The following is a 27369-nucleotide window of genomic DNA, read 5'->3' as shown; positions in this document are numbered from 1 at the left end:
GCTTCATTTGCTATTGTTTTCTCCCATTCAGAAGGCTGTCTTTTCACCTTGCTTATAGTTTCCTTTGTTGTCCAAAAGCTTTTAATTTTAATTAGATCCCATTTGTTTATTTTTGCTTTTATTTCCAGTGTTCTGGGAGGGGGATCGGAGAGGATCCTGCTGTGATTTATGTCAGAGAGTGTTTTGCCTATGTTCTCCTCTAGGAGTTTTATAGTTTCTGGGCTTACGTTTAGATCTTTAATCCATTTTGAGTTTATTTTTGTGTGTGGTGTTAGAAAGTGATCAAGACCACAATGAGGTACCATTTCACACCAGTCAGAATGGCTGCGATCCAAAAGTCTACAAGCAATAAATGCTGGAGAGGATGTGGAGAAAAGCGAACCCTCCTACACTGTTGGTGGGAATGCAAACTAGTACAGCCACTATGGAAAACAGTGTGGAGATTCCTTAAAAAATTGCAAATAGAACTGCCTTATGACCCAGCAATCCCACTGCTGGGCATACACACCGAGGAAACCAGAATCGAAAGAGACACATGCACCCCAATGTTCATTGCAGCACTGTTTATAATAGCCAGGACATGGAAACAACCTAGATGTCCATCAGCAGATGAATGGGTAAGAAAGCTGTGGTACATATACACAATGGATTATTACTCAGCCACTAAGAAGAATACATTTGAATCAGTTCTAATGAGATGGATGAAACTGGAGCCAATTATACAGAGTGAAGTAAGCCAGAAAGAAAAACACCAATACAGTATACTAACACATATATATGGAATTTAGAAAGATGGTAATGATGACCCTGTATGTGAGACAGCAAAAGAGACACAGATGTATAGAACGGACTTTTGGACTGTGAGGGAGAGGGAAAGGGCATGATGATTTGGGAGAATGGCATTGAAACATGTATAATATCATGTAAAAAACGAAGCGCCAGTCTATGTTCGATACAAGATACAGGATGCTTGGGGCTGGTGCACGGGGATGATCCAGACAGATGATATGGGCTGGGAGGTGGGAGGGGGATTCAGGATTGGGAGCTCGTGTACACCCGTGGTGGATTCATGTCAATGTATGGCAAAACCAATACAGTATTATAAAGTAAAATAAAGTAAAAATAAAATTAAAAAAAAAAAAAAGTGTAAGAGTGTGATAGTTTTGTTAAACCCCAATGCCATATAAGATCCTCCACCCTCCAGGAGTGAAAAAGTAAGTAGTTCAGTTCTTCTGCCCATGACCAGACATCAGAGGGAAAGTAGAGCCCTCCACAAAGCACAGCCTTACCTGCCATCTTTGATGAGCTCTTCAGCTGACTCAATCAGCTTATTAAGTTTCTTTACTTGTTTATAGTGTGCAAAACACCTTTTATGATCCTGGTCAAGTTTAAGACATTCACGAACTTCACTGTTCACATATTTAAAGAAGGAAAATAATACTCCACGTCAAAATAATTAATAAATGGTTTTTCATACTAAATACAGAAATCACAACAAAAGGTATTTTTTTTGTCTATAACACTGACTTAATAATTTATCATACACTTTTACATATGGCATTGTATTAGGCGCACACAGAAATTAATTCAAGTTCAAAATGACTCAAGTAGAGATAATATATTAAACACTCTATTTTGCTTCTGCAAATGTAATAGCTCTCCTATTTACCTTACTGAGTGTATGTCATGAAAATGACTATGTAAAAGCAGAATAACTTGGAAATAACACAAAATTACAGATATGTAAAAAAGCCCTAACCCTAATTTTATTAAAGTTAAAATTTTAAAAAAAAAAAGGGAGTATTCTGTTACTGCAAACAGTAAAAAGATGTTGAGATGTGTATGTTACTAGAACTAACCTGAGGGACAGTTCATGGTCTCCTAGTTCATAGTACAGCGTGCTGATTTTATAAAATGCCTCAGTATTATCATTTTTCAATTTTGATGAAGCTTTTAAGTCACTTATCGCTTTCCTAGGTTCCCCTTCTTTTATAAAACATTCAGCTCGAAGTTCTCGAAGTTCTGCATCCCAAACACAAACCTTGAGAAACAAAAGAACTAGACTTAAAGAGACAGTAAATTACGTGCATTCATACCTGCCCCACACATATCTTATCTACATATTTATCAACATAGAACATCCTCAACTAATGTGATGACTTCTATATTGTAAGCAGTGTTAAAAAGTCTGATACAATTTAAATGTGACAAAAACAATGAGATGTGATAAAGTAATTTCTCCAAAGACTTCTTTTTTTGTGTGGTTGGAGGGAGGGGGGTCTGCACTGGTCTTCGTTGCTGCATGCAGGTTTTCTCTAGTTGCAGCGAGCAGAGGCTCCCCTCTAGTTGTGCTGAGAGGGCTTCTCCGTGCAGTGGCTTCTCTTGCTGTGAAGCACAGGCTTTAGGGTGCGCAGGCTTCAGCTGCTGCAGCTCATGCACTCTAGAGCTCAGACTCAGTGTTTGTGGCACAACTGCTTAGTTGTCCTAGGGCATGTGGTATCTTCCCAGACCAGGGATTGAACCTGTGTCCCCTGCACTGGCGAGTGGATTCTTAACCACTAGACCGCCAGGGAAGTCCCGAAACATGTCTTAAATATATTCCAGTGGTGTAAGGAGTGTGTGTGTGTATATATATACACACTAACAAGGCCCTTTTCCAAACCCCTTTCAATTATATAATTCTAAAACACTGACAATAAGAAAACAGGGCATTTATTATTAGAAAGTGGTTTCCAGTGAAGCATTTTTTATTTTGAAGAGAATATGCTCTAATTGGATTTTTATACTTAATCAACAATTCTAATTTCTAGTCTCAAAAAATATAATCTAGGTTCTAAGTTCACAAAATATTTTTATTCTACTAGTAACTAAATTAAATGAACTCTTATAAAATGTTACCTCCTTGAAATTAAATCCTCATATCACAAAAATAAAAGAGAGAACAAAATGTGAGAAGGCTGAAGTATCTCCATTTCCATTTTATCAAAAAGTTGACAATGTTTAGTAAACCACCATTATTCTTCCAAATATACATCCAAAAGCTCACCACCAATAAGACCCGTGTAAGTGTCTTTACATATTTCATAGAGCTGTTTTAAAATCACGTCAACTTTTCACGTGAAGATATCAAAATCAACATTGTACATAAATTAAACACCATGGACAATGAGCCAGGTCAAGGTGGATAATTACTAGAAGGTAAAAATCATAACTTTATGTTTTCTTAATAAAGCATTAACAAAATAATCTAGTAAACTGTGAATTCCACTGGAATTTACACTGGAAATTTCACTTCACATGATTTCCTCTATAAAACTATCAAAGTGGCCATTCTACACACATAACGAGTTTATCACCAAGATAAAATGAGGCTGTACAAAGCATTGTGAAAATGATAAATATGAGTTAGATTGCTTCCATTTGAATATGCTATTAGACTTCCTTCTGATACCCTCTCACCTTCTGTCATTAAGTCCTTGCTGAGGCAGATGTAGTTTCTGTATATAGAACCCTCTGAATCCTATCAACTCTTCAACTGCCTTCTTCCCTAAAAACTTCTTACTCTAAACACTCATCTTTCCTCCCAAACATCATTTCTCCTTTTTCTGCAACCAACTTTTATCTTTTATCCCATTATCTAACCTCTAGAGCTTTCTTGCCCCACCCCACAAAAAAATGCAACAGCAAACAAACTTAGCAAAGTAAGCAATGTATAAAAATATGAAGTCCCACGCCATCACTCCTTCAGTATTTTTACTGAAAATTTCAGTCCCAACTTCTGTTCTGTATAAACGCCATCTTTCAATTAAGAGTGGAAAACCCCAGAGTTGATCTGATTTTATGCTACCTAGGATTTTTGTGGTATAGAACATGTCAAAGCATATAAACATACCTCATAGGAAATGCAGCAACTGTCAGGCTTGTTGGCTGCAAGAGCAAAAAAACTTACCTCTAAAATCTTATCAAGGAAGGTTATAGCAGCAGTAAAATCTGAGCTCTCAAAGGCATCCAGTGCTTGTGAGCGCAAACGCTGCATTTCATCAGATTTGATGAGCTGGGACTGGGCTTCCCTTTCTTCATTTTCACTGGGATTTGACTTGAGCTGTAACAATAAGAAGTTAAACTAGACAGGGCTTTTTTTTTTTTTTTTTTTGAGACGAACAATCATACACAATGATCTGACCTTTCCAAACATTCACATTTACTGGGGGATCAGTAGGAAAACACGGGCACACCCGGCTTCCCCCCACGACTAGCCCCGGGTGCTGATCACCGTGGGGAGCAGCAGCCAGGGCATCTTTACTCCCACCCACGTGATGCACGAGAGCGGGCAGTGGAGCTGGAGTCAGAAGACGGGGACAGCACAGCTTTCCAGGACGAAAATGGACTTAGGACTACGAAAAGGGAGAGAATGAGGGGATGTACCGCTCTCTCTCTCTGACATACGGCTCTGCAGAAACACTTGAGCTTCATGTGTTTTGCTTTCTAGTTATGTTTCTTAAGGATTTACTTTTTAAGTATAAAATAATTGCAACACAATACTGAAATGCATAGGAAAACTGAAAGGAAGGGCACTTTTCTAGAGGTATAAGAAAAGATTTGATGCCAGAGGTGTTGAGGCACAATAAGGAAGACTTTACAGAGAAAAAAAAGAGAGTAACAGCTTATTAAAAGGCCTATGAAGTGGTTTTAAGAGTTTTGTATATTGCCTCTTTTTTTAAGACAACGTCACCAAGGTATATTTTATATGCCATAAAATTCACTCACTTTGAATGTGCAATTTTATGATTTTTAACAAACTTATGAAGCATGCAACCATTACCACAGTTTTAGACAGCTTCTGCTACCTCAGTAAGATCCCCGTGTCTGCTTACAGCTCAGTCCCGCCCCCAGCTGGGCCTCTAGCACTGCTGCTGCTGCTGCTAAGTCGCTTCAGTCGTGTCCGACTCTGTGCGACCCCATAGACGGCAGCCTACCAGGCTCCCCCGTCCCTGGGATTCTCCAGGCAGGAACACTGGAGTGGGTTGCCATTTCCTTATCCAATGCATGAAAATGAAAATTTAAAGTGACGTCGCTCAGTCTTGTCTGACTCTTAGCGACCCCATGGACTGCAGCCCACCAGGCTCCTCCATCCATGGGATTTTCTAGGCAAGAGTACTGGAGTGGGGTGCCATTGCCTTCTCCGCATAGTCACTCTTAATAGTTTCTTCCTCCAGATGGAAAAGTCTTAAGTCTAATGGCTCAGGAAAAAAAAAAAAAAAAAGTGCCTACATTAAGAAACTACTAATTTTTCTAAAAATTTTTTTGAGATTACAGTTATATTTAATTCCTGAAATCTAATGTTTCTACTAAGATGGAAATTGTAATTAATGGGTTTTCTCCCATTTTGGGTGAGGTGCAAACGCCAGTAGGTTATTTCTAGAAATGTCTCTCCTTCAATTCTCCAATCACACCATTTCCCCTTTTAGCGGACTCATGTTTAAAAAACACCTCCACTAGCTAACTGGTAGGACAGAACACTGTAGAAACCTTGAGAATATTAATTCTTGGTAAAAGGTCTGCATTTCTCCATTTTGTTTCTGAGAGGATACTTCAGATATTTTTTTCTGTCATTTTAATCTTCAGTTTTTGAAGGAATGTCTAGGACTCCAAATATTCATAACTATCTACAAACTGGTAACCTCAGCTCCCTCTGGGGTGGGTTTTCCCTGCGTGACTAAATTGTCCAAGTTGAAGGAAGCCGCTCTGCTCTGGGCCGTGGCCTGCTTGTCTTTGTTTTACCATCCTCAGGGTAGTCGAATCCTTCCGATGAACCTCGCTGGAAGGGGTATTAAACGGGTGTGCACTGTCACTTTGCTCTGGGTAAAGGTAGATGCTTATAGATAACTGCCTCTTCTGGATGGGATTTGCATCTCTTCTCTCCCAAACTGTAAAGTCTGTCCTCCTCCTCACAATCGTCCCCGGAGGCAGGTGAGGGAGGGGAAGGGGGAGGGTGGAGGACTCAGCCTCACTCCATGGTCAGACAGTAGGGATGGGACAAGAGGAGAGGGCTCAGGGCATCGAGGCTGCATCGGGGCCTCATCAGGACAAGGAGGCGAGTGGGGGCGGGAGCCGAGAGAGAGAGAGAGAGAGAGAGAGAGAGAGAGAGAGACAGAGACAGAGACAGAGACAGAGACAGAGACAGAGACAGAGAGAGAAAGAGAGAGAGAGAGAGGATTCTTCCAAAGAGGTTTAAGAAAGAAGTTTGAGGAACAAACTAAAGATTTAAACTTGTAACTCGGGAGAGTTTCAAAGAGGGTTAAGTGAGATGAAGCTTTTCACTCTTTTCCCAAGGGTGTTCACTCTTCTCAACTACCCTCTCATACCCTCTCATGTTCGAGGATAGTCACATGTGGAAACTGAACCCTGCTGATATTTCCCTCCCTCCTTTTGTCATGTTTCTTGATATCCCTTCTCATCTTTGGTGTTTTACATTTCAGCCAAACCTTTACCTATTTTACAATACTTTATTTCTTATTTACCATGGTCACTATATTACAGAGAAAAAAATAATAATGAACACAGATGCAAAAATCCTCAACAAAATACTAGCAGACTGACTCCAACAACACATTAAAAGGATCATACACCATGATTAAGCGGGATTTATTCAAGGAATACAAGGACTTTCCAACATCTGCAAACCAATGTGATATACTACACTGAAATTAAAGAATAAAAGCCATATGATCATCTCAGTAGATGCAAAAAAAGGCTTCTGATAATACTCAACATTTATTAATAATTACAAAAAAAACCTCTTCATAAAGTAGGCATAGAGGGAATATAACTCAGCATAATAAAGGCCACATCTGACAAATCCACAGCTAACATCACACGCAACAGTGAAAAGCTGACAGCATTTTCTGTAAGATTTGGGGCAAGACAGGGGTGCCCACTCTCACCACTTTTATTCAACATAGTTTTGGAAGTCCTAGCCACAGCAATCAGAGAAGAAAAAGAAATAAAAGGAATCCAAACTGGAAAATAAGATACTACATACAGAAAATCCTAAAGAGGCCACCAGAAAACTATTGGTGCTAATTAATGAATTTGGTAAAGTTGCAGGCTACAAAATCAATGCACAAGAATCTAAGAAATGAATATTCACTTATCTGTGTGTATTTAATTCTATACACTTCCCTGTATCCATTAACACAGTCAAGATACTGGTAGACTGTATCAACGTCAACATCCTGGTTACAATATCATACAATAGTTTCCTAAGATATTAGCATTGGGGAAAACTGGTTACTGAGTAAAGAGTACACAGGATCTCTCTGTACTAATGATTACAACTGCATGGGAATCTATAATTCTCTCAATAAAGATTTCAATTAAAAAGGAAAGATCATTCAATACAGGCAGACATTCTCATGGAAGAACCCTGTGACAAGGACAGTTTTAAGAACACATTAGCAGAAGTGTGACTGTTAGAGAACAATCACAAGTGTGAAGTTTCATGAAAGTCCCCTTCTCATTCCTGAGAGGTTTTAATATTGATGACAGAAAAGACATTAACTCAAGATACATCCACACTTTGCCAAAAGGATACATCCAATGCCCAGTAAGGACTAATTTGTGCTAAAGCTTTATTCTAAATTGTGTTATTTCTAAAAGGCTACTCTAGTCTTTGTAACTGGAAAAAGAACTCTAAGTTTAAGCACTTATTAAAAAGAAGGAAACTAATTATTATGTTTTATCACTCATCCATTTAACAAATCTTTACACAACACTTGCTGTGTGTCTAGAGGACTAGGCCAGGTAAAGTTTCTCCAGCACTACTGACTCCCTGCCACCTGTCCTTCAAGCTCCTTTCTAACAAGTTCCCAAGCAGCAGGGAATATTAGATAAACATAAAATGACACTAAATTTTTTTGTTTGTTTATTTTAAGCAGAAGAGCATACAAACATGGCTGAAGAGCAGTCCTCGAGGATCAAGTGTCCAGCCAGTAGGGGGCAGTGCTGAGCCTCTGCGTTTAGCTCCAAGTTCCTCAGAAGACTGGACACACCGTCTCCTGCCCCAGTGCCCACTGAGGCCTGGGCACTTGCTTCCTCCCTCCCTGTCACATCTCTCTCTTCAGGTCAGGAGATGCTTCTTTTATGGCACTTGATCTATGAAGCTCACAGTCTGAGAAACCTCCCATTTGCTAAAGACTGTGACCCGGAGCATCTGTCCCACTAGCATGTTGACTACCTTGCGGGCCTGAAGCCTCCTCCGAAGGCACATGGGCTTCTGGACAGAGAGCTGCTGATCAGCTAACGTGTTTCAGTGAAAGACAGGGGCAAAATGGCAATTTGTCAGGTGCCCTCCAGGCAGATTGCATCGGTGTGTGATGCTGAACAATGTACCACAGGGTTTTGGATTTGAGGAATCAATAAAGCACAAAAGACAAATGATGGCAAAATGCTGAAAATGACATTGAATTTCATTAAGACCATGAGTGTCGGCTTCTGATTCAATACAATTAATATCTAATGTGTTCTGGATTTGTCTGCATACGACTGAGTATTGTGACAAAGGTTATGCAAACAGAAGTTTAACTTTTATTTTCATAATGGTTATCATCACAGTAACTAAGCATTTTGATAAACTATAAAAATGCAAATAATGAACGATGAAAGGCATACACACACACACACACACACACACACACACATGTGTATATATATATCTCTTTTCTAGAACACTCCAGAATCAAATCCATGTGGAACAAAACAAGTGGGTCTTAAAACAAACCCCATGAAGGTATAAAGACATCAGCTAGCTGTCTCTTCAAATCCTTTTTCAGGGTATAATCCCTTCAATTCCATGTGATCTGTAACATCTCCCTCAACAAATCCAAAATGACTTACACTTTGTAAAGCAGCTACGTGGCTGATTACAAAATGTCCTCTTGTGAATCTGTTTCACTATCCCTTTCAAATCAGATAAAGGGTTTCCTGGGTCACTCAGACAGCTTTCAGAATAGCTCAGCTGACATGTCTAGATCTCATGGAGGACGAAGCAGAACATGAGCTGTATAAACCCAGTGAGGATTACTTATCTGTTCCATACACTTTATCTTCCATCCGTTAAAGTGATTCTTTGATGTCAGTCACTAAATATTAATTCAGGAACTATGATTCTTACATAAACAAACCAAACAATTTCCCCTTTCAGGTATAAAACTATTAAAATGTCTTAATATATAAAAAAATAAGTTCAGTATGTTCACTCTGATCTTAGCAGAACCACATAAAAACTGAACTTACCACTTTTTTAAAATCATCTTCTGCTTCATCAAGTTTTCCTTGTTTGAGTAGTAAGTGACCTCTCTGTAATCTTGCCTAAAAAAGAAAAAAGAGAGTATACTGAGTATACTAAATTTTCTTTAAACCCAAAGAATAAAACTAAATGAGCTAATGAAATACTAATTTTTCTTATACCCACATCACTTGGCCCTCTGAGTATAATTCCTAGAACCAATGACTATTTATAAATTTTGTTAGAATCTGCTTCCTTAAAAATATTTTTTACTATATCAAATAAATAAAATCTTGGACATGAATGCTCAAAACAACAGCCAGAAAGTAGAAACAAGACAAATTTCCATCAACTAATAAATTAAGAAGCAAATATGATGTGTCCATACAACAGAATATTATTCAGGCATAGAAAGAGATGAAGTACTGACGGATGCTAGTGTTGACGAACCTCGAAAACGTGCCACTAAGTGAAAGAAGACAGACGCAAAAGGCGATGCATTGTATGACTCTGTTCACATGAAATATCCAAGATAGACAAATCCATAAGAGGCAGAGAGAAGTGGTTGCCAAGGGCTAGGACGGAAATGGGAGGTGACAGCTAATGGGAACAGGGCTTCCTTGGGGCTAATAAAAATGTTCTGGAACTAGATAATAGTGATGTTTGCAGAACATGATGAATATACTACAATAAAAGCTGCCAAACTATACACTTTAAAAAAGGGTGAATTTGATGATATGTGAATTATATCTCACTTTAAAAGTATTTTAAGACATCATAATAACTTTTTGCAATTCTAATAAAACTTGTGTCACTTGGGACTTTACCAATCAAAGCTCTGGACATAGTTTTTGGTTTTTTATTAACTCTTAATGCACATATTTACTCCACTATAACCAGAATAACAATGCCTCTTTAACACCCATCAGTCAGCTCTGATATTCTGCTTCTAATGTGCTCAGTCCCATCTCTTCCAAGAATACCAACTCTCTGATGATGAACGTCTACCATAAGACAGAAACCACACCAACATTTGAGTAAGACATATATTACTTTCACAGTACATAAAAATTTCCCTAAATCCTTTGTTAAATGCATCAACACACATAAAAAGCAAAATTAAAGCCACTTCAACTGGCTAATAAATACTATAATACTAGGAAAATGAGCTACTTAACCTTTATGGACAGTTATGCTTAGTTGGGTAAAGTAATAAACAAAATTTGACACTTGTGAATTCCATCTTAAAATAATACAATTATTCCAAACCAAACATTCACCGCATCTAATCAGTCATCTCAAATCCTTTCTGGATTACAGCAGGACACAAACACACAAATAAATGAACTGCCAAATTAATTTTGAGACAATATAATTGGGTGCTATTATTTTAAGCCATTACAGTGACCTGCCAACCGTCAAGATATCCTATAAGACCATAAGTTCCTCCACTTCTGAAGCTTGAGTGTTGGCTCAGGGCAGGACTCTGTCTAATTCACGCCGTATCTTGATCACAGACCACTGTTTATTGCGTTGCTCCCTCTTCTTTATTCTTCCCACTATGGCCTTAATTGAAACTGCCGTCAGTCACCTGACAGCCTCTTAATTCAACTGTTTCTCAATCAGCTCATTTCTCAGCCTGCACCCCATACTCCACCCAGATACCTTTTAAACCACAGAGCTGACATCACTGCTGCACTTCTGGGCTTCTCTGGTGGCTCAGCTGGTAAAGAATCTGCCTGCAACGCAGGAGATCCCTGTTGGATTCCTGGTTTGGCAAGATCCCCTGGAGAAGAGATAGGCTACCCACTGCAGTATTCCTGGCCTTTCCTGGTAGCTCAGATAGTAAAGAATCTGCCTGCAATGCTCCTGAAAATCACCTAATGTCCCACTCCACTGTGCCTCCTTCACACATACCTGTGATTCTGAGGACTGAATTTCTTTTGCTGCCCAGTCCACTACATCACAGTAGCTTTCTACACCCTCCAGCTATGCCTAGCATGCCAATTTTCACTGTAAGAAACAAATTACCTCTTCCAAGTTTCCTTAAGTTTTCCTTTTAAGAAAGTTTAGGTGCACTTACTGCAGTGAAATCCATCTTCAATTCAATCACTTTAGTTAAATCAGGAAGTGCTGCTTTTGATTTGCCCATAGCTAAAAAGACAGTAGCTCTCCGATAGTAAGCAATATAGTTATCAGGGTCACCATCTGAAAATTAAAATAATAAATATTAACTTGCAGTACTTTATTCAAAAAAACCAAATCACCTTAACAGTATTAAAGCTTGCACTTCTACTAAGAAAAGCATTAAGAAAAGAACTTCTTCATCAATACTGGGTCATTTTGCCTATTAAGATTACTGCAAATAAATCCAGAACTGGGGTTCAACAAACTGTAGCCTCTGAGCCAAAAACAAGCCACAGACTAAGTTAAGAATATTTTTCACACTTTTAAAGAGCTGTCCAAAAAATAGAAAAATATAGACACTATATAGCTGCAAAGCCTGAAATATTTATTATCTGGCCCCTTAGGGGAAACGTTTCCCAATTTCTGATCTAGAATGTTAACTATATTCAACTCAACTTCTATAAGTATGCAATTATGCTTGTTGAAATTTTCTTAAGTGAAATACTGATTGAGAATATGGACTCTACACTTATTCACAGGATTTTAGAATATTATAGACTCCCAGTTACAATGATACACTGAATGTGCAATCCTTGCTCTTTCCCAAACTCCAACTAAAATGGCAGTGAAGAAATAAGGGTATGGACCCCAGGATGAAGGAGAATGGACAGGAGAGTGAGCCCAGAGAGCAAGGTGAGAGTCAGTAACATCTGAAAGAAGGCAGGCAGCCAGCAAGGGAAAAGGAAAGGAAGGGAAAGGGAAGGAAAGGGAGGAGAAAGAAAGAGAAGGAGGGAGGGATGGAGGGAGGGAAAAACGGAGCCAAGAAAGAAAGGCGGAAGGTATGAGCGAGGATGTGGAGATGGGGGCCCTTGTGCCCTGTAAGAGGGAATGTGAAATGGCACAGCCACTGTGAACAAGAGCACAGACGGTCCTCAAAAACCACACACAAAATTACCACATGAAGCAACAACTCCGTTTCCAGGAGTACCTATTCAAAAGAAATGAAAGCTGACTGCCAAGATGTGGACGCAACCTAAGTGCCCATCAACAGATGATGGGTACAGAAGATGTGGTGTGAAAAACAACGAAATCTTGCCATTTGCAGCAACATGGATGGACTGGGAGGCCATCAGGCTGAGCGAAGTGAGTCAGACGAGAAAGACAAATACTGTATAATATCACTTATATACGGAACCTTTAAAAATACAACGAACTCGTTATAACTAGACTCACTGATACAAAGAACAAGCTAACAGTTACCAGCGGGAAGAGGGAAGATGGGAGGGGCAATACAGAGGTAGGGCACCAAGCGGTACAAACTATTAGGGTATAACCCTGAAGAAAAAGAATGGAAAGCTGGTAACTGTATACCCATATCCAGAGCAGCATTATTCACAGCAGCCCAACAGAGGAAACAAGCTAAATGCCCACAGGCGGGCGAGTGGACAAATGAAATGTGGCGTATACAGACAACGGGGTATAAATCGGCCTTCAAAAAGGAACTGAATTCTGACAAATGCTACAGTATGAATGAGGCCTGAAGACACTATCCTAAGTGGAATAAACCAGACACAAAAGACAAACAGAGTACGTTTCCACTTCTATGAGGTACTGAGAGTAGTCAAAGTTTTAAAGACGGACATTAGAGTGCTGGCTGGCCAGGTCTGAGAAAAGAAGGGCATCAGAAATGGGAAACAGCTGCATAATGGGCACGGCTTCACTCTGACATGATGAACAAGTTCTGGAGATGGATGGTGGTGGTGGCTGCACCACAATGCCAATGCGCTTCACGCCACTGAACCATAGGCTTAAAAACGGTTACAACGGGGAATTCTGATTTGTATATTTCACTACAATAAAAAAGTGAAAGAATGAGGCAGCCAGGGAAAAACATGGTCAAATGTTTTTATGCAGAAAAACCTTCAGAGAAGATTATGGGTGAGAAAGCTTTTTATTATGTATTTGATATCCCCATATAAAAAGTCTACATAAAATTTGGGGGGGGAGGACGTTCACTTTCCCTTATTTTACTATTCAGTTTTTAGGTATTTTAAGATATAAAATGGGATTGGAAGCCCAATTTATAACACTGAACCTATTAAAAACAAGGAATCAAATGTCAATGGCTCAACATATGAATCAAGATTCAATGTGCTCAGTGATACAGGGACACTTAAATGGAAAATCAAAACAGCTTTTCCTGGTTCTTCATCTTAAAATACCATCAGTTCCCAGAATCCATGCCCATTTCTGTATCATTATACATAAAGGAGCAGCTGAACAAGAACTGGTTTAAGCAACATGCTTAGTTTCTCACATTATAAGATCTGATAACATTGAAAATAATAACTTGCCCTATTATCCATCCAGAGACAACACAGTTCATTATTTAAATTATATGCAAGCCTACATATGGAAGTATTAGACTTCATTCGAAAACATGTCAAAGTGTTTTACTAGTTTATTCAAAATTTGAATGTGAGAAATGAAAGTCTAATCCTAAAACTGTCAAACAATTGAAATATGAGAAAATTAGCCCTGATAAAGAAAAATACAACTACTATCTGGAGAAAAACATCAGAAAGCCAATTACAAGTGACGCTGTAAACGGAGGCAGCAGGAGGCAGAAAGAACATCACCTCTATGGAGGTACAAAAAACTTTTCATTCTTTAGCAGTGAAATGTGTATATTACCATATGTGAAACAGATCAGCAGTCCAAGTTCAACACATGAAACAGGGCACTCAAAGCTGGTGCACTGGGATGACCCAGAGGGACGGGGTGCAGAGGGAGGTGCCAGGGGGTTTTGGATGGGGGACACATGTACACCCGTGGTTGATTCATGTCACTGTATGGCAAATACCACCACAATATTGAAAAGTAATTAGCCTCCAATTTAAATTAATTAATTAAAAAAACCTTTTCATTCTTGCTCTCAGCTAACCCAACTCTATCCCTTCATTCATTCAAACTTTTACTCAGCCCCACCAGAGACTAAAATAGTAATAATAATAACAACAGTAAAATAGTACCTATCCTTAAGAAGTTTACAATCTTCTGCACTGGATTGTGACCTTCGGCAAGTCACTAAAATATTCTTTGCTCCCTTTTGAGTAAATGTCAAAAGGAATGTTCATCCCCTTTTCACAAGTTTAAATTCAATGAGAAAGCACCACAATATGTTTAAGTACCAAATTAATGCACCCATGGATTTAGCAAAATTATGTTAAGTGTGATACTGGTTTTCTTACCAAGCAGTTGAAGAAATCTATCATTTCATTCATGTCTACCATTTAATCCACCACTTTAGACATTCATTCATGCCAGATATACCTAAGACATTCTGCAAGGTCTACCAAAGAAATGTTTCAGCCCCTAGTATTACTGTCCACGTTAAGACCATGCTCCAGAGATGAGAGGCAGGGCATCCTCACTGCAGGAACCTGCACTGCGCTTTCTTAAGGATAAAATCTCGAAACAAAATCTGTGTCTGACTACTCCATAAAACTGAAACAGAGGCGAAACTTCCCTGGTGGTCCAGTGGTTAAGAATTGGGCTTTCAATGCACAGGATGTGGGTCTGACCCCTCATCGGGGAACTAAGATCCCATATGTCACAGAGCAACTAAGCCTGCGGGCCCAGTGAAGACCCCATGTGTCCCCAGCTGAGACCTGATGCAGCCAAATCAATCAATAAATTTTTTTTTTAAGTGAAATAGATGCAACTATTTCAGAAGACTATTTAAAAAGTGACACCAACACTCTTCTTAAATAACAGTTTCCAACCCAAACAGTTCCAAATCTTAAAACTCCTGCCAAAAAATATCTATATGCCAGATGCAAAAACCACATCACCAACAGAGCTGTACTACAGTTAGCTGTGCTGCTACTGAGTTTAATACATAAACATTTTTCTGTGTAAAACTGCATTTATAAAATACACCATGCATAAGTAATTTTCAAAATGTAAACCACATAATTTTTCAAAAATGAAAATGAGAAAAGGATGCCACAACCATAAATACTGTCAGCTATAACATAACAAAAAATGATGCATTGATACACCTGATGCCACTACCCAAATTATATTACAAACTCTAACATCAATTTCTAATCACAGGAAAAGTTGAAAAGATAAAGTACATTATGAAATTTAGAAGTCTGGAAGCATAAACATTTAATGAATTTTTTTATAAAGTCAGTTTAAAGCACTGTACTAAATTATGGGTGATATTTTAGAACTATGGACAGAGGTTTCTGACACTATACAGGAGGCAGTGATCAAGACCATGCCCAAGGAAAAGAAATGCAAAAAGGCAAAATGGTTGCCTTGAGGCGGCCTTACAAATAGCTGTGAAATGAAGAGAAGCACAAGGCAGAGGAGAAAAGGAAAGATATACTCATTTGAATGCAGAGTTCTAAAGAATAGCAAGGAGAGATAAGAAAGCCTTCTTCAGTGATCAGTGCAAAGAAATAGAGGAAAACAATAGAATGGGAAAGACCAGAGATCTTGAGATCTCTTCAAGAAAATTAGAGATACCAAGGCAACATTTCATGCAAAGATGGACTCAATAAAGGACAGAAATGGTAGGGACCTAACAGAAGCAGAAGATATTAAGAAGAGGTGGCAAGAATACAAAGAAGAACTGAACAAAAAAGATCTTCATGACTCAGATAACCATGATGGTGTGATCACTCACCTAGAGCCAGACATCCTGGAATGCGAAATAAAGTGGGCCTTAGGAAGCATCACTACAAACAAACCTGCTGCTACTGCTGCTAAGTCGCTTCAGTCCTGTCTGACTCTGTGCGACCCCAGAGACAGCAGCCCACCAGGCTCCGCCATCCCTGAGATTCTCCAGGCAAGAACACTGGAGTGGGTTGCCATTTCCTTCTCCAATGCATGAAAGTGAAAAGTCAAAGTGAAGTCGCTCAGTTGTGTCCGACTCTTAGTGACCCCATGGACTGCAGCCCACCAGGCTGCTCCTTCCATGGGATTTTCCAGGCAAGAGTACTGGAGTGGGGTGCCATTGCCTTCTCCACAAACAAAGCTAGTGGAGGTGATAGAATGCCAGTTGAGCTATTTCAAATCCTAAAAGATGAAGCTGTGAAAGTGCTGCACTCAGTATGTCAGCAAATTTGGAAAACTCAGCAGTGGCCACAGGACTGGAAAAGGTCAGTTTTCATGCCAACCCCAAAGAAAGACAATGCCAAAGAATGCTCAAACTACTGCACAATTGCACTCCTCCCACATGCTAGCAAAGTAATGCTCAAAATTCCCCAAGCCAGGCTTCAACAGTACGTGAACCATGAACTTTCAGATGTTCAAGCTGAACTTTCAGATGTTCAAGATGTTCAAGGCAGAGGGACCAAAGATCAAATTGCCAACATCTGTTGGATCATCAAAAAAGCAAGACAGTTCAATAAAAACATCTACTTCTGCTTTATTGACTATGCCAAAGCCTTTGACTGTGTGGATCACAACGAACTGTGGAAAATTCTTAAAAGAGATGGGAATATCAGACCACTTGACCTGCCTCCTGAGAAATCTGTATGCAGAAGCAACAGTTACAACCGGACATGGAACAACAGACTGGTTCCAAATCGGGAAAGGAGTATGTTAAGGCTGTATATTGTCACCCTGCTTATTTAACTTGTATGCAGAGTACACAATGAGAAACACTGGGATGAATAAAGCACAAGCTGGAATCAAGACTGCTGGGAGAAATATCAATAACCTCAGATATGCAGATGACACCACCCTTATGGCAGAAAGTGAAGATGAACTAAAGAGCCTCTTGACCAAAGTGAAAGAGGAGAGTGAAAAACCTGGCTTAAAACTCAACATTCAAAACTAAGACCATGGCATCTGGTCCCATCACTTCATAGAAAATTGATGGGAAACAATGGAAACAATGACAGACTTTATTTTCTCCAAAATCACTGCAGCCATGAAATCAAAAGATGTTTGCTCCTTGGAAGAAAAGCTATGGCCAACCTAGACAGCATTTTAAAAAGCAGAGACATTACTGTGCAAGGCTATGGTTTTTCCAGTAGTCATGTATGGATGTGAGAGTTGGACTATAAAGAAAGCTGAGCGCCGAAGAATTGATGCTTTTGAACCATGGTGATGGAGAAGACTCTTGAGAGTCCCTTGGACTGCAAGGAGATTCAACCAGTCCATCCTGAAGGAGATCAGTCCTGAGTGTTCACTGGAAGGACTGATGCTGAAACTCCACTACTTTGGCCACCTGATGCAAAGAACTGACTCATTTGAAAAGACCTTGAGGCTGGGAAAGATTTGAGGTGGGAGGACAAGAGGACAACAGAGGATGAGTTGGTTGGATGGCATCACTGACTCAGTAGACATGATTCCGAGTAAGAAGCTGGTGATGGACAGGGAAGCCTGGCATGCTGCAGTCCATGGGGTCACGAAGAGTCGGACACGACTGAGTAACTAAACTGAACTAAAATTCTGGGTGGTATTTTACCACACACACAAAAAAATTGTACCTTTTACAGTGCCACAGCTCTTCAATCTTTTGATCTACAACAGTAACTACAGTAACTGCACAACTTGCTGGTCTAAAAGTCAGGAGACCCAGACTAACTCACTGTTTGCAAGAGACTCTCACTAACCCCCTGGTTATCTGAAGCAGTGAACATGGCCACACTAAATCTGATGTTTGGTAAATAAAGATACCTGAAATAGAAGACCTACAGCTCTTTTCTCATAAACAAACACCTCTTAAAAAGACTCAACAGGCCATGATACCACATCACCCCATCCCAATCTGCTATATACTCCCATCAACTATAATTCAAACTCTATTTTCTACGGTTAATTATAAAACATCAGTGTTTTATATAAAAACGATGATTGTCTCAAAACATACAGGTCTTCCTCAAATTATGGGAAGTGTACCATTTGAGAATCACTGCTACTTGCCACATTACCATGAAGAGGACATTTCTATTCAAATTCTGAATGCATTAGCAGTGTCTCACTTTCTCCCTTTCTGAATTTCACAAATAAATTACCATGTTTTAGCGTTACTAATTTATGTCTTTCAGTGTAGACAATAAGTATTTTATTGGGTATTTTTGGGGAAGAGCCATCTGTGGAATCCTTGTAGGGTAGTGAAGCTAAAGAAAAATAGGCAGTCATTTTAAACGACATTAACAATATGCCATGGCCCTTAACGTTCCAATTTTTTTTGTGAGATTAACTAAAGCAAATAATAAAGTACAAAATGAGTAGATGTACATGTTTCTGCAACTATTCTCACAGTAGCAAGAAAGAATTTTTTTTTTTTTTGAAAGAATATTTTTTTAAGACTTGCATTATCTAAGGCATTAGCTGCCACGCTGCAGCACTGGAGACAACTCAGATCAGCGGGGAAGTGCGGGCTTGGGAGACCCGGCCCATAGCACAGGCCGCCAGCGAAAAGGAACGAGTGCGAACGGCCATGCCAACCACCTGTGACTTCCCAAGGCCAGCTCATCATCAAAAGTGCACATAATTAAGAAAACCCTATTAACATACTAACTCTGTCTTTAGAAAAGTCTTAATTTTCAAAGACACAATATTTCTATATACCTTACACATGTGATCGTTGCCTATTTTCAAAGAAATCTTTATACACAGTTCTCTCATCTAATCTTCACAGAATGCCCTTTTTGAGTGGCAGGGTAAAAACTGCTGGGAACATGCAGGTCACTTCTAATTTAAGCCTGCATTTTCTTACATAACTTGACCAATGTCACAGAATTATCAAGTGGCAAAGCTCTGATTAAAATCTGGGTTTCCTATTATTTCAGAGAGTTAGTAACATCAGTAATAAAAATCTAAAAAGCATGAAGAAAAACATCATCACCAAGCCAAAACCTAACTACTTCTTGCTTATACAGTAAATTACAATAGAGTAATTCTTTCAGTGAGCAGAACTGTATCTGATTGAAATTACATCACTCCTTACTCTGCAGGTTGACTTGTCACTCTTAAGCATCCCAAATAAAGGTGAGACCATGTAAGTAAATTAAAAAGGAATGAAGAGTATCAATGTCAAAAAGCTGATACAGTGACTCGTAAGAAAACCTTTAAGACCTCATCCACACCCTATTAACATTTATTCTGGTCATTTCATCTCTCACAGTCCTGTAAGATTAAACTGTCTACAAAGACAGTTGACGCTCCAGGCAGACACAAGCAAGCAATAAAAAGTAACAGATTAAGGGGTAGAGGGAGTCTAACCAACAATGAACAGGCAATGAACTGCAGGATTCCCCCAAAGACCTCCAAGTAACTATTACATCACTGCTCTCAAATCTTCAAGAAAATTAAACTGTTAATTCAGTGAACTCTGTTTCAGAAGGCAGAAAAATATATACAGTACCTCCGTACCTACAGGTTCTGCAATCACAGATATAAGTATCTGGGGAAAAAATTTTCTCAGAGCATCTGCATTACATTTACATAGTATTTGCACTATATTATGTATTATAAGTAACCTAGGGATGATTCAAGTATACAGGAGGATGTGTGTGGATTACATCCAAATACTACATCATTTTATATGAGGGACTTGAGTATCCACAGACCTTGGCATCCAAGGGGGTCCCGGAAGCAATCCCCTGAGGCTATCTAGGGATGACTATTAAGTCTCGATTACATTGAAAATCTTCTCATGTTCAGTCAGTTCAGTTGCTCAGTCGTGTCCAACTCTTTGCGACCCCATGAACTGCAGCACACCAGGCCTCCCTGTCCATCACCAACTCCCAGAGTTCACTCAGACTCACATCCATGGACTCAGTGATGCCATCCAGCCATCTCATCCTCTGTCGTCCCTTTCTCCTCCTGCCCCCAATCCCTCCCAGCATCAGAGTCTTTTCCAATGAGTCAGCTCTTCGCATGAGGTGGCCAAAGTACTGGAGTTTCAGCTTTAGCATCATTCCTTCCAAAGAAATCCCAGGGCTAATCTCCTTTAGAATGGACCGGTTGGATCTCCTTGCAGTCCAAGGGACTCTCAAGGGTTGTGTATTTACTTTATTAATCTATTTCACCCGGAATCCTGTAAACATTTTAAAATACTTTACTTAAACCATAAATACGATTTATTTTAAACGTTATCCCAAAAAAGAGCTACAAATCAGAATTCACTAAGACGGCCACTGCGTGTTTTGACTCCGAGATACAAACCTACTGCAGCGTGAAACTGAGATAAAGCGTCCGCGAGCTGTCCAGCTGCGAGGAGCTTCTTGCCCAATTCGAGATGTTTCTCAACATCTGCATTTACTCCACATTCAGCACCTAAAAACAAACAAACAAAAAAATAAGAAATTAACTTTCCATGAACCACAAGTGAACTCTCACGAATACAATGTTAAAAATATAGTTGTCTGCTTCAGTCATCTACTCAGATGAAAAAAGTCACAGGAGCTGAAAAGTGAGCTAAAGAAAGCAACAATCAAGTACAGGGCTTCATTTTACAGTGTATAAGCCACCCGAAAATATACCTGTATTGACCTCATCAGTCCAAAGAACATACCTACTCTACAAAATACAAGGAAAATTGGGTAACACTAACTAGCAAAAATACTCAAACTTTTTTGGGCAACAACAACAAAATTAGAACTGCTTTGTTTAACTAGAATCTCACTTTAATGAATACTAGAATCCACTATAATAATCAAGAACTTATTGAGCAACTACAGGGCACCAGGCACTGTTCTACATATTTGGGATAAGTGAGCGAAACAAACAAAAACCTCAGTCACTCGTGGCACCTGACATTACAGCAGCAGGAGTCAGACTTAAGTACGGGAGGTGAAAAGGAGAGTTGCCTGGGTGGAGGGTCAGGAGCAGTGGGGCTTTCAGTGTCAAACAAGGTGGTCAAGGGCCTCCCTGAGCAAAGACCTGCCTGAAGAAAGTGAGGACTCACCATGCAGGTATCTAGCTAGGAGAAGTTTGCCAAGAAGGACGACCACCTAGTGCGAAGGCCTGGGGTTTAGGTTCCAGAAACAGCAGGGAGGGCTGGATGACCACCACAGAGCCAACGAGGGAGATGACAAATGAGATGGGGTCAGAGTAGTAGAGGCGCCTGACTATGTTCAGCTTTGGTTTCACTCTGAGCAAAATGGGGACCTACTGGGGAGCTGGGAGTAGACAGCAGCATCTGACTGACAGGCCGATAACCGACGTGCCGCCTCTCAGCTCCGCATCCGTCCTCCAGTACGGACTGTAAGAAGGGACTGGGGTGGGTAAGCATTTCTCTTTACACTGAGCACATGTTGGGCTTTGACAGTAAAGGGCGCTGACGGAAGCTCCCCTCCTGGTTCCTGTGGCTGCCATTTCTTTCTTCTGGCCCCTGCCACGTGGTGTGCAGGGGGCCCACCTCCAGAGGGGCCCTGTCCTAGCCACGCATCCAGGGTCCAGTCCCTCGGCCACACACAACTGCCCACGAGGACACCACACACCTGAGAAGGTGGCTTCTTGCTTCCCCAGCTGCTGTGGACCAGCTCTAGCCCCGGCAACTCAGCAAATTTTTCTATCAAGAAATGGGCTGCAACTGCACTGTCTCCAATGAGGTCTGCACCCCAGCCTTGGGGAGGGGACCCCCTCCAGGCTGACCCTTCCCTGGGGACTGCCTCTCGGTCCTGGACTATCCTACAGAGTTCCTTTGACACCATTACAGTCACCCTCCTTCATAACAGTTCTTCACATTAAACTTCCTCTTTTAAAATAACCACGAGGTTTCTGTCTCCTGAAAAGAACCAGACTTTCATACACAATTGGTATCGGGAGTGATTCCAAGACACAGAGCCACAAAAATGGGATTTAAGGATTGGTTTGGTCATGCCCTTGAGCTTGAGCGCTGTTGCTGAATTCTGTGTCAATGAGAAATGAGTCAGTAATTTATAGCAGGTATAGAATTAATTAATGAAGATATCATTTGCAGTTGACATGCCACAAACTGAGGCACATGGCTGGGAAACCCACGTGGCTGCTGCACTTGACCATAATGGCAGTAATGATGAAATTAAGGACTGTGGGGTGACTCCTAGAGTACTTAAAGAGGGGAGAAAAGCTCAGGGCTAACTCCTGGCTGAGAGATTCCATGGTAGCCCCTAAAACAAACTCTTCATTTTTTGTAGCCATAGAGATGATTTAGCTGGAAATCAAACACAAAATTTAATTATCAGGATCGCTAGATTAAAACAATAGTTGAATTCAGAGTCTCTCCAAGTCTCTCCTAAGGTATTTAGAACATATTAGTAAAGAATGGGACCCTCAAACTTAAAATGGAGACATCTGGTTGTAACCTACATGAAATGGACCAATTTTAACCTCCAAGTCCTTCTGAGCCTGCCTTTCCCACAGAAGCAGCTTGCCATCCACCGTCAGTGCACCCAGCCTTCCACCACTTAAAACTCCAAGGACAACCACTCAGGGCAGAAGCCAGGAAAGGGGATGCTCACTCAGACACACCTAACCACTCCGGATGTCACCAGGCAGGTGTATGTACTGTGACCTGAAGAAAACAACTTACTACTTAATGCTCTGTCGTTACCTACGTGGGAAGGGAATCTAAAAAGATGGGATATATGTATAACTGAGTCACTCTGATGTAGAGCAGAAACTAACAACATTGTAAAGCAAAGATGCTCCAATAAAAAATTGTAAAAAAAAAAAAAAAAAAGAAAGAAAGAAAAAGAAAAAAGTTTATACACCAAAAGAATTGCAAGACTTTGCTGATAAACTAGCAGAAACTCATGGAACATGCGTGGGAATGGATTGTAAAGGTTTATATTAAGAAGAGTAGAATATAACACTGTATCTGGTTTCATTAACTGATGTGTGCCCACCTTCTAGAATAGAGGTCAGCAAACTGCTTCTGTAAATAAAATTCTACTGGACACAGTCACGCCCCTTCACTGAACCTGGCTTAATGCTGCTTTCATGCTATAATGCAAAGTTGAGTAGTTTTGACAAAAACCACATAGCCCACCAAACTTAAAGACAACTATAATACATTGAGAAAAGTCTTCTGTCAAAATTATCTTAAATTTTTCTCAGTACTTACAGTTAAAAGTCTCAGTTACATGGAAAATCCTTATATTGGCTAATATGCATTGAACATTATGCATTTATTAACCTATTTCAACCAGAATTGGTCAATATTTTTAAATTTTATTTAAACAGCAAATAATATTTATTTTAAATGCTATCCCCAAAAGGGATTATACAATTAGAATTCACTAAGATGGTTGCTGAGTGTTTTGGTTCCAAGATACAAACCTCTTGCAGCATGAAGCTGAGATAAAGCAGCAGCCAGCTGTCCAGCTGCAGGGAGTTTCTGATCAAGGAGAAATGGGCTCTGCTGCTACGGTTGCAAAGAGGGGTACCCCTGGACCCTAGGGGACTCTCTGGGGCCTTAGTCCTTCCGTGCCCAACACTGAAGATTCATTTAAAACTACAGCAACCAAAAAACAGGGCAATTGAGCACTCAGACCCTTCAGAAATGAGGGTTTCAGTTACACCATCAGGTGAAGAAGCCAGAGGAGAGGAGGTTCCAGCAGAAGGCATGAGAAGTATGGGACAGGAAGTTAACAAAGGATGCCATATATATCAACTATGACCTCATGACTAATTAGACTCAAGACTGCGGTGGCTTTGCACATGTTCTCTCTGCTTGTTTATACGCATCTGTTTATTTGTATACATATATAGTCAAGCCTCACAATTCAGATTGTGTCTCAGAATTTGCTCACTCACTAAAATTAATTTGTAACCCCCTAAAACTCATTTGTAATCTCCAAACTAACATTCAAGGCCCCCTGGCGGTCATTTGAGGACATGCGTATGTGCAGAATGGGGACATACTTGGGACAGGCGAAGAGCATGTTCTGAGCTGAAGTCAAACAAGGGGATTCTCCTTCTTCCTGTGTCACCTCTCATGTTATAAACAAGTGTTCTCTATGCTTTTTTTTCCTTCTTTTTCATTGATTTCACTGTTTAAAACTGGCCCCCAAGCACAGTACCTCCTCATGTTCCTAAGCGCAAGAGACCGTACTGGGCCTTTCAAAAAAATACGTTTGGGGAATTCCCTAGTCGTCCAGTGGTTAAGACTCTGAGCTTCCACTGTCAGGGATGTGGGTTCAATCCCTCCCTGGCAGGGGAACTAAGGTCCTGCAAGCTGTATTGTACAAGCAAATCACTTTCAAGAAAAGAAAACATGTTTGCCAAATAAGCTTCATTCAGACATGAATGATGACGCTGCTGGCCATGAATTCAATGTTAGCCAATTATATTAAACAAGGTATTTTTAAACAGAAAGTCACACAAAACAAGGTTAGGTTTTGATCTCTTGACAAACATGTAGTGACCTGAGGCCTTGCAGGATCCTAAGCCCACATTTTCTCCCACATGCAGTGGTTCAGTATTTGCCAATTCAACATTCATAATGACATATGGAGTATAACCACCATGAATACAGAGAATCGACTGTACTAACCAGATTTTGTCCAGTTTCCATTTTTATTTTATTTACAAGCTGTTGAAATTAACTTTATAATTTAGTTTTTATATAACTAAGTACTGAACAGGACAGTGGTAATTAATAGAGTCAGTAATGCACACAGTGACTGTTGAAAACATATCTTCTCAACCAGGATACAGGTGAGCGTTTCTTCACTTACAAGAAGAGCTGCACCTTGTTAGGTAGAAGATAGATTCTTTTTGTTGTTCTACAGGTCAAATGCATGGAGAAGGTGCATGTGGAAACTAAACGCCGTAGCATTTCTCTTTCACAATGAACGTGATGTTAAGCTTTTCAGTGTGCTAAGGAGCCACTGCAGGGAAAACACCCTGAACAGTCATCACTTGAGAGGGTGGGAGACAGGACTGGGAAGGAGCAGAAAGAAGTCTCTGGGGCACTGAGAGTGTTCCAGCCCTGACGGAGGCGAGGGTTACATGAACACATGCAGTTAGCAAAATCCAGCAAATATGTATTTACAATGGACATTTTATCGTATACAAATTTTACCCCTGCAAAAAACAAATGCTAATGATACACATGTTAAAGTATTTGGGGACATGTGCACTGATGTTATTTTGAAAATTATTTTTTCAAAAGGATTAATGGATAGAAAAATGCCCAGGTGGATATGCATTAAAAACATGTGTAGTAATTACATTAATAGTAGAATTTAGGTGATAGGTACAGGACTGTACACAATAAAATTGTTTCAACTTTGCAACGTGTTTAATAATAAAATGTTGGAAAAGCATACGACACAGTAAGTGTTAGGATGGAATGAATACACGAAGAGCTCTGAGAGGGCACAAGCAGAGGCACCTAGCGCCTACAGTTAAAACCAAATAAAATTTAAAATTCAATTTGTCAGTCTCACTACTCACAGCGTAAATGTCGCTTAGCTAATGGCGAGTGTGTGGGACAGTAAGGGTGATAGAGAACATTTCCCGGCATCACAGAAAGTTCTCCTGGACAGTGCTGGGTTGGGGGGGACACGGTGTTCCCGGAGGTCTCCCCTGAAGGACAAGTGAGAAGGATGGACCTATGTACCAAGCCTGAAGAGGGAATCCAGCATTCCAAACACAAAGAACATCGTATCTTTATAAAAGCCAAGAACTCAAGATTAATGAGGCTTTCAAGAACTCAAAGTCCAGTACTGCAGCCAGCTCTCCTCCCCACCATGCCTTCGTTACTGAGTGGGTCTTTCTCACTACTTTCTCTTACTTTCTCTGCTAGAAGATGCCAGTAAACAGCCAGAAGGAAAGAGGGAAATCAATAAAGTCCCGGTGACAGTAACTCAGGTAACATGATGCTGACTAGACCATGGAGTACCAGCAGCGGAAACAGAAACAGCGAGGAAAAGGCTACCCACGACTTAGGTCAACTGTCTGGACAGGGGCCAAGTGAAGAAAGAGGAGTCCAGGAAGACAGCCAGAGCAACCTATCTCAACAACTACCTGCCATTCCAATCATCAAAAGCTAGTGAATTTCTGATTTCACCTAATGCAGCCAAAAGCCAAATGAAATACACTTTACCTTATTCTTCACCCTACTAATCAAGGTAGCTTTTCATATGCCCAGTCTGCATTTTCTGGGTTTCTGTGTAGTGTTTTATTACACTGGTTGCCTTCTGGAGCCCTCTAAATAAGGAAGGAAGGAAGAAGGGAAAAAAAAGAGAAGGAAGGAGGAAACCTTAGATTGGTGGTCTCAAAAACTCAGGGTCCTAAAGCTGTAATTCAAAGAGATAAAATGTACCCCTATGTTTACAGCAGCACTAATCACAATAACCAAGACATGGAAACAATCTAAATCTCCCTCGACAGATGAGCGGATAAAGAAGATGTGGTGTATATACAGGATGGAGCACTGCTCAGCCATGAAAAAGAACGGACTAATGCCGTCTGCAGCAGCATGCATGGACCTAGAGATTATCAAACTGAGTGCAGTCAGTCAGAAAGACAAACACCATACACTCAAATGTGGAACCTAAAATACGACACAAACGAACAACAGACTCACAGGGATAGAGAGCAGACTTGCAGTGGCCAAGGGGGACGGATGGCCTGGAACTCTGGGATTACCATTTTATATATAAAATGGATAAACAAAAAGGCCCACTGTGTAGCACAGAGGACTATATTCAATATCTTGTGATAAACCATAAAAGCATATGAAAAAGAATGTGTATTTATACAAATATATGTATGTATAACTGGCTCGCTGGGCTGTAGAGCAGAAACTAATACAATATTGTAAATCAAGTATACTTCAATACAATGAATTAAAAGAAAAAACAAAACTCGGGGTCCTACAAAGTCCTATTTGTTTGGGGGCAATAATGTAAAAACGTCTAACCTATTTAAGAGTATGTGGATATAATCTGGAGAAATTAGTTGGGGGTTTTCAGTGAACTAGGAAAGCA

General features: G+C 40.1%; 1 protein-coding gene across 1 annotated transcript in view; it reads right to left on the bottom strand.

Annotated features, from left to right (window-relative positions):
- The window catches only part of DNAJC3 (DnaJ heat shock protein family (Hsp40) member C3), a 61055-nt gene that overhangs the window by 19539 nt on the left and 14147 nt on the right, over positions 1 to 27369 (bottom strand). Inside the window, exons 2-7 of the mRNA XM_068984340.1 lie at positions 20612 to 20722; positions 11370 to 11494; positions 9295 to 9369; positions 3950 to 4102; positions 1860 to 2041; positions 1290 to 1409 (exon numbers count right to left, since the gene is read on the bottom strand). Of these exons, the coding sequence (XP_068840441.1) occupies positions 1290 to 1409; positions 1860 to 2041; positions 3950 to 4102; positions 9295 to 9369; positions 11370 to 11494; positions 20612 to 20722 (766 nt within the window). The remainder of the gene's footprint in view (positions 1 to 1289; positions 1410 to 1859; positions 2042 to 3949; positions 4103 to 9294; positions 9370 to 11369; positions 11495 to 20611; positions 20723 to 27369) is intronic.

Source organism: Capricornis sumatraensis, chromosome 12 (assembly GCF_032405125.1).
Source record: "Capricornis sumatraensis isolate serow.1 chromosome 12, serow.2, whole genome shotgun sequence".
Classification (NCBI taxonomy): domain Eukaryota; kingdom Metazoa; phylum Chordata; class Mammalia; order Artiodactyla; family Bovidae; genus Capricornis; species Capricornis sumatraensis.
Note: the sequence above shows the minus strand (reverse complement) of the source record. Positions and strands in the feature narration are given on the sequence as shown.